The sequence below is a fragment of the Plectropomus leopardus genome, chromosome 19, assembly GCF_026936395.1.
Source record: "Plectropomus leopardus strain MGB_pleo_1.0 chromosome 19, ASM2693639v1, whole genome shotgun sequence".
NCBI classification, from domain to species: domain Eukaryota; kingdom Metazoa; phylum Chordata; class Actinopteri; order Perciformes; family Serranidae; genus Plectropomus; species Plectropomus leopardus.
In genome coordinates, this window is record NC_142194.1 from 2199391 (window position 1) to 2207045 (window position 7655).

At 38.6% G+C, this 7655-nt stretch overlaps 1 protein-coding gene across 2 annotated transcripts; it reads right to left on the reverse strand.

Annotated features, from left to right (window-relative positions):
* Nucleotides 1-24: 24 nt before the first annotated feature.
* Nucleotides 25-5325, reverse strand: LOC121938286 (microfibril-associated glycoprotein 4-like). 2 transcript variants are annotated; one of them, XM_088069725.1, is made up of 7 exons: nt 5189-5325; nt 4808-4857; nt 4472-4603; nt 3454-3492; nt 3189-3285; nt 1581-1748; nt 25-715 (listed from the first exon to the last, which is right to left on the reverse strand). In XM_088069725.1, exons 2-7 carry the CDS (start codon nt 4811-4813, stop codon nt 459-461), a joined length of 699 nt encoding a protein of 232 aa, XP_087925851.1. In that variant the 5' UTR covers nt 4814-4857; nt 5189-5325; the 3' UTR covers nt 25-458. The 2 variants fall into 2 exon arrangements, with proteins under 2 accessions (XP_087925851.1, XP_087925852.1); XM_088069726.1 differs by having other exon boundaries at nt 5203-5319.
* Between the last annotated feature and the right edge of the window lie 2330 nt (nt 5326-7655).

Genomic DNA, 7655 nt, shown 5'->3' on the forward strand with positions numbered 1-7655 from the left:
ATGAAGACATCAGATCTCATCAGCTTTGATGCTCTGCTTATTATTTATTGTCACCGTACAGCTGATAATGATTCACATCAGGGTTTCAAACCTTCACCAACATGCAAATTTCTTTTTAACTTTTAACTTTTTCCACCTTTAAAACTGTGTTGAAAGTTGATACGGTGATTTATATTTAATCAGACTTTTTATATGTGTTTCTATTTAAAGGTTTCAGGCCTGACTTTCCTACTGCGGCACACGGACTGAAGTCACACTGAATGTGTTCCTGCTTTAAGCCACCACAGAGGGTAACAAAACTAACACACATTATTTGATTTTCTTGTGTTGATGGATTGTGTTTGTGCGCAGTTTTAGGAAAATAAGGCCCATCATGAGATTATGTTGAATGAGAGAAAGAAGGAAAAAATCACAAGAGATCAGCTGATTATATTCTGCTGTACGTGGGTCCTGGAGATCTACCGCACAGGACGGATCTCCATGCTGAAGGTCTTCATGTCGTAGTCATGCTGATTTTTCCAGGGGAACCAACTTATTCCAGCAGCATGAGGTGTATTCCTCGGCCCCCAACCATAAACTCCATTGGGATTTGTTCTGTGACATGCATTGTACCAGAATGCCCCCAGATATATTTTGGCACAGTTTTTGAAATTGTGGTCCTGGTCTTTGTCGAAGGTGGAGAACTTCTGTCCATTGTGATAACTCAGGGCATCTTCTACAGAAACATGGACACACACAGAAAGTATGATCACAACACTAAACTGCTAATGACACGATTAACAAAAACACTACGACTGTGCCTCTAATCACGGCTGCTGTGGCTGCCCTGCTACCTCTCTTACAAATGTGTGGTACTGAAGCTGCAGCTGTTGTTTCTATAACATAACATGTAGGGTTAAATCGATCATCGTATCAATAAATAATATTGGTTAATAACCAGTAATATAAGTCAGTAGAATGTCAGTAAATGTCAGTAGAAGAAAGCCAAAATGTCTTTCTTACGTTGTTGATCCACCAGATAGCTGAGAGGTCGATTTTAATGCAGGATAAATGTCGGCATGTTATGTGTTTTTCAATCACTGATAAGTTACATTTGTACGTTATTATGAAGCGGATATGTTAAAACTTTATGTTTAACACTGTGGTTAGTATGTGGTTAGGTTTGGGTACAAAAGCCACTTCTACAAGCATCCCAAAATCCTGGAAATGTCCTAAAGTCTGAGTATGTCCAAAAATCATAGAAATGTCCAAAAAAACTAAAAAACACCCTAAAATCCTAGAAATGTCCTTAAGTCCTCAAAGTTCTGAAATCCCAGAAACGTCTTCTCATATGGTATGCGTGAGATGATTTAACGATTTAATGTTTTAATGTACACATACAGATTTAATGTTTTTATAGTTTGCAGAAATGTACAAAGTATTTTTCCTCTGCCGACTGTACAGTTTTACACTCCTGCAGCTTCAGGTGTGTGAAGGATGTTACTCGGCTTTTATTGTCATTTCTGAGATCAGGGCAGAAAAATCGGCAGCGGCGCCTTCGCAGATGGTATGTAAACAAGTATATCTTCAGCTTTACTCACCTGCCCCTCCATGAATAAATCCAGATACATGCAGTCTGTACCCTTCGGACTCTGAGTCGATGGAGAACGAGGAGTAACGAGCTGACATTTTGTTTCCATCGAAGTTCTCCATGTTGACCAGCAGCTCGTAGCTCTTTCCCTTAGTCAGGTTATGAAGAGTCTCGAGACCTGAAAACAAACATAAAGAAACAGTGAGTTTCATGAAGCAATGTATTGTCATAGAGCGGGATGTTTGGTATCCTGCAAAAATGCATGTATGATATCATATTAAGTAGCGCCACACGAATGCCGTTTTGTCCTCAACAGGCAGTTACTCAGTTAACATACAGTTACGGGGGTTAAGTTTAGGAAGAGAAACGTGGTGAGGGAGCACCTTAAAATGACTCGCGGTTCACGTGGTTCTGAACGCATGTTTTCAGGGGAAAGTCTGGTGTCGTGACTGATCGACCACATCAGCGGGGTTTCCATCAACCCTCAAAATGAAATTGCAAATATAAAATACGCCTAATGGAAACACATCAATTTAAAAAAAAACTTTTTACGCTCCATGAGGTGATATTTCAGGCAATTCTAAAAAGCCATATTCTACAAACCCTTAGTCTTTCTAGGTCACATGACGCTGTGAGGTCACATGACGCTGTGAGGTCACATGATGCTGTGAGGTCACATGACGCAGCAGGAGCTACAGGAGCTGTTATTGCATCACATAACTGAGAAAGTTTTGAATCCACAATTCCTCTGTGAGATCGTGGACTACATCTCCCAGAAATCCCTCATACGTGGCCGCTCCCACGTATAAGGGGCTTGCCTTTCCATCGTGGCTCCATAACACGCCTATGTGTCCTTGGATTGGAAATAATGACGGCTAGTTTGGTGGCTGCAATAGAAATAAAGCTGCTGATGTTTCAAACATCCATCACCATGGTTACTGGGATGTTATCACCAGTCGCTCGACATCACTCAAAATCTGCAATGGAAACTCACCTACTGTTGGGACTGCTACCTTGTTTACTTTCATTAACGCATTGGTCCTGTCAGTGATGTCACAAAGAAATGATATTTCGGCTACATTTTCCCTCTAAACATTTTAGTCACTTACCTCAGAAATAGTGGAGAAAGGGGTGAAGGGATGGACGAACAAATGAAGGAATGTGACACAAGGAAAAAAGGAATTATATTTTTAAAGTTCAAATTAAAAAAGAAAAGCGCATTTTCTTCAGGAGTAACATCCGTGTTTACGCTGGTAAACAACATACATGTTAAAAAAAATAGACTTTAAAATTCTCAACATTCTGACTGCTGGAGTTTGAATTTACAGCATTTACTTGTACTTTTACTTTCAGTACTTAAGTACATTTAAATGTTACCCGTTCTCATTCTGAACTCGTATACGTCCACTCTGTCAGAGCATTTGGCGGACAAACGCGTGATGCCAAAAGCCACGTTCGGTGTCCAACCAGAACGCGTCTGGACAGAACTGGAGACAGCTCCCCGATCATGTGGCTTACAGACAATTTGTATATGCACATATATACAGATAGTTTTGCGTTACTTTTCGAATGTATATGTATGGACAGTGAGAAACAGCCTAGTCAGTTGGTTTCTCACCGAGCCAGTACTCTCCACTGGCGTTACCAAAGCCCTTCCTGTATTGAGCCCAGGGACGGTAGAAGTTCACCGAGCCGTCCATCCTCCTCTGGAACACCTGGAGAGACGGGATGGAGGGTCAGCTAGCAAAAAACGCAAGATATCTGACAGCTTTAGTACCAGACTACACATTTTTACTAGTATGTGATTTATTGTGAAGGCCCAACAGGAAGTAGTAATATATTAAGGTCATCTGGCTGTGACCCTGAAGTTAAAGTTGACTCACCGTCCACCTTCCTCCGAATGAGCTCATGTCGCAGTAAACCTACACACAGACACCGTCATTACAACACAGTCATTCACTGACACTGATGCTGGTGCCACAGCGACTTGTATCTGGAGCATCAGTCAGAGTTTTGCCACAGGAATCCCACACATTTTTACCAATCAGTTAAAAAAAACGTTTCCATAAAGTTTTGCCTATTTCATGTCTTTATTTAAGGAGTTAAAAATAAGTAAGCTTATATTTCGATACAGCCATCCCTTAATAAACAGAGGCTACAAGGCATTTGCAGATGTGCAAAATACAAGCACTCACTAACTTTACTCACTCATTAAGCATTACGGCCACTAAATAGCTGCATATGTCAATAAACGTGACCACCACATAGGTGTGCAGGTAATTCACAAGATGTCAAGGCTGCCAATAGTTTTTTGGGGGAAAAGAAAACTGAAGATCCTATGGATTGACGATACTGAAATTATGACCTGGTAGACAGAGATCCTGGCTAAGCATCATAAAATCCCAGAAATATCCCAGAAAAAGATAAAAAAAAAAAATCATCCTAAAATCCTAGAAATTTCCAAAAAATCTGAAAACGTCTGAAAAATCCTAGAAATGTCCTAAAATCCTAAAAACATCCTAAAATCCTAGAAATGTCCTAAAATCCTAAAAACATCCTAAAATCCTAGAAATGTCCTAAAATCCAAGAAATGTCCTAAAATCCTAAAAACATCTTAAAATCCCAGAAACTTCCTTAAAATCCAAGAAATGTTCTAAAATTGTCAAAACATAAAGTAAAATCCTATAATTGTCCTATATTCTAAGCATAGCTAAAATAATATACATTTATATTTTAAATCATTTCCAGGCCTGGAAAACCGTTTTTCTATTTTCATAACATTTTTAGGAGTTTCGCGACCGTGTGAACTCTGATGTAACTGTGTTTCCGTCTCACAGTCGTCACATTTTGAACGATTTTTTTCATCCAAAGGTCGACCTGCACCGAGAGGAGGAAGTGTACCTGGACAGTAGACTCGTTTTTGAAGGGATAGATGGTCTTCACTCCGCTGGTTTCATCGTTGATGTCGCTGCAGTCCAGTGGGTTGCCGCTGGTCAACACCGGAGCCAATAGGAGGACGAGGACACAAACCAGCTGGAAAAGACGACATTTTTTACTGAGGTATGAGTCACATGTTTTTACAGTTTGGCCTCCAGTTTCATGGTGGTGTGCACAGAGCTCTCACAGTCAGAACAACAACAATAATCTGTGTGTTATTCCTATAGAAACCATCTAATCTACTGATCAAACCTTTACAGAGGATAACAGAACTTGTTAAATATCACTGGAGAAATTTACCTTCATTGTCAGTTTTATGCTGAAATGGATTCGCTGTGGATCTATTGATGCTGTATGAAAATAAAAAGAAAGAAAAAAATCAAAAGTAGCTCAGTCAGCAAAGTCAGAGATTATGATGTGAATGCAGAATAGTTTGAAATGTGGTATTCAGGTTCTGGACCCGTCAAAATATACATATTGACTCAGAATAACAGATACTGTGCAGTGACAGTGATGACTTCCCCCTTTTCCAGAAAAGACAATCAAACTGGAACAACGTTTAATCACTGATGTTAATTTACAAAGTCAATCACCAAAAAAAAGAAAAAAAAAACATCACAAAAAGACAGTAAGTTTGCAAATAGCTGAATTATCAGTCATGTGTCCTGGCGGGATGCTCACCTGTCTGAACTCACCTGCAGGTCAAACTGTGGAGACTGAAACTGCTGCTTCTGCTTCAGTCCGTCGCTGTCAGAGCTTATATCTGCGCCGTGATGGCACCGTGATGTCACGTTTTAAAATAACATTCAATAAATACACAATTCCAGGGAAGTTTTGAAGTGTGCATTGAGTTAAAAACAAATACTCGGGCGCCAGCACAGCTAGACATTTTTTATTTAAGCATTGTTACGCGAAAGTAACTATTGTTGTTTCATCAGGGCTTTGATTCGGTTGTGAGCGTGACGCCGCAGACTGAGTGCTGAAGACAGTCACCGCCCTCGTGATACACACTACAACAACACAACCTCCAGTGTGATGTTGCTTCCATGCAACAGTCCAACAAGCGTCATTTATTAGTTAACAGCAACAGGCGACAATGATTTGTTCGTTTAAAGCCTGCAGGAACCCAAATTACCGAAAGCTTTGTTAATATGTAATTTTAGGTCTTACATGCATAATAAAAAGCATAAAAATGATCAGACATTAGTCTCAATCCAAATTTTGCAGGACTGTAATTTCAGTTTTTTTCACAGTTTCCTGTAGCTGGATTGATTTTGTGGTTATTGCCGATCCATATCACGTAACATAAGATAAAGACATTAAAAACATTAAAGTCAGGTGTTATTTAACTTAACATGCTAATTTTAAAACCAAAAATTAGCAAGAAAAACAAGAAACATATAAGAAAACTACCAGAAAATTCATATTTTCAACCAGCTGAAATCAGCTTATGCTGGAACTGGTTTTTGCTGGTTGAAGATGGTCTTAGATGGTCTTGACCCAGTTCTTGCAGGTGTGACCAGACTGCACATATTTATCTTTATGCATAACACATGACAGAAGACTGTTTTATGTCCCTTGCTTTTCACCCCCGATGACACTGTTTTTTTCCAGGTTCAAGGACAAAGGGGTGAAGGGATGACATGTTTTTGTGGGCCAACCAGAAGTTAGCATTGCATTGGTTCCCTCGTCAAAAACCCCATGGGATTTTCGATTATCGCCAATATTTTATGCTGCAGAACAAAACATCTAAATATCTTCAGCCTGTGTTAACCACAGACCTTATTTTAGACATTTTTACCAAAACCCACTCAGAGACTTTGAGACGAGGGAACCAGAAGTGCAAAAAGGCAGAAAACAGACGTCTGCGTTTTTAGGACTCATTACTTCACCACTCTGTTGATTTGGTGTCAGTTTTACAGAAGGTTCAACCATTTTTGGGTGGTTAAGCAGTTATTTTGGGCACAGACCAGCCGCTGAGCATCATGTGATTTATCGTTGTGTTCCCTGTTGACTCTGTGGCGTCCTGTGTGACACAGATGAGTTCGTTTGATCAGGTCGCTCCTGTGTGTCCGCTCACTGCTGTGATCTCCGACTCCTGTATCAGACCATTTGTTTAAGGCGGCGGCTCTCGGGCTGTGGTTGGTGAATCAGTTTGTGTAAGTAAATGAGTCTTTATTTATTTAGCACTTTTTAAAACATGTAGTTACAAAGAGCTTCACAAACACACTTTAAATAAATCAGCGTAAGAATTAATGAATTAACTGAGTTTCAATGCATTTCAGTACGAAACACAGTCCAATGAGGGACAGGCGAGACCAAAACAGATAAAACGTGAGACATGGAGCCGCTCTACAGGAAGGTCAAATATCTGTAATCTTTGAAGCGTTAACTGAACGTTCATTCACAGGCACGTTGCCTTGTCCTCTTTTTCTTTGACAAAGTAAAGACGCACTTTTGACCGTTTTCTGCAGTCCACCTTTCGCTCTTCAAATAGACTTTTTTAATTTAGTTTCTGACATTAATGATGAGTTTCTGTCTCGGTCCCTGGCTCTGCAGTACGTACGAAGGAAGATTAAGGCTGTTTAAAAAAAAAAAAAATGTTTCAATAATAAGTGCATACTATAATGAGAATAAAGTTGTAATTTCAAGAAAAATAAGTATGAATATTGTAAGATTAAATTAGTTAATTTATGATAAAAACACATACAGATTTTATGTAATAATTTAAACAGCATTGTGTTACCTCATTATTATAATTATTTAAACAGCACAGTCGTCCCTCCATTATGTAATCATTCAGTTTGTTAATTTATGACAAAAACAGATTAAAGCAGGACAGATAACTTTTTTCTTGTAAAATTACTAGTTAAATCATATAATATTACTGCTTTTGCTCATATATCTATGGGTTAAATCTGAATATTATATCTTTTCTTGTAAATTTATTAGCTTAGTCATGTAATATTATGATATTTTATCTTATAAATTCAAAAGCTAATCATGTAATATTATGACTGTTTATTTTTTAAATTATGATTATATGCTGTAGAATTATGACTTTATCCCTGTAATACTATTCCTTTATTCTTAAAATTACTTTAGCCCTGTAATATGATGACTTTATTCTCAAAATCTAAGATAATTG

Excerpts from the sequence above, each read along its gene's own strand:
- LOC121938286 (XM_088069725.1), bottom strand. Across the intron at positions 1,749-3,188 it reads CAGTGGAGAGTACTGGCTCG|GTCTCGAGACTCTTCATAAC; the intron begins GTGAGAAACCAA and ends GTTTGTTTTCAG. Across the intron at positions 716-1,580 it reads ATTTATTCATGGAGGGGCAG|AAGATGCCCTGAGTTATCAC; the intron begins GTGAGTAAAGCT and ends ATGTTTCTGTAG.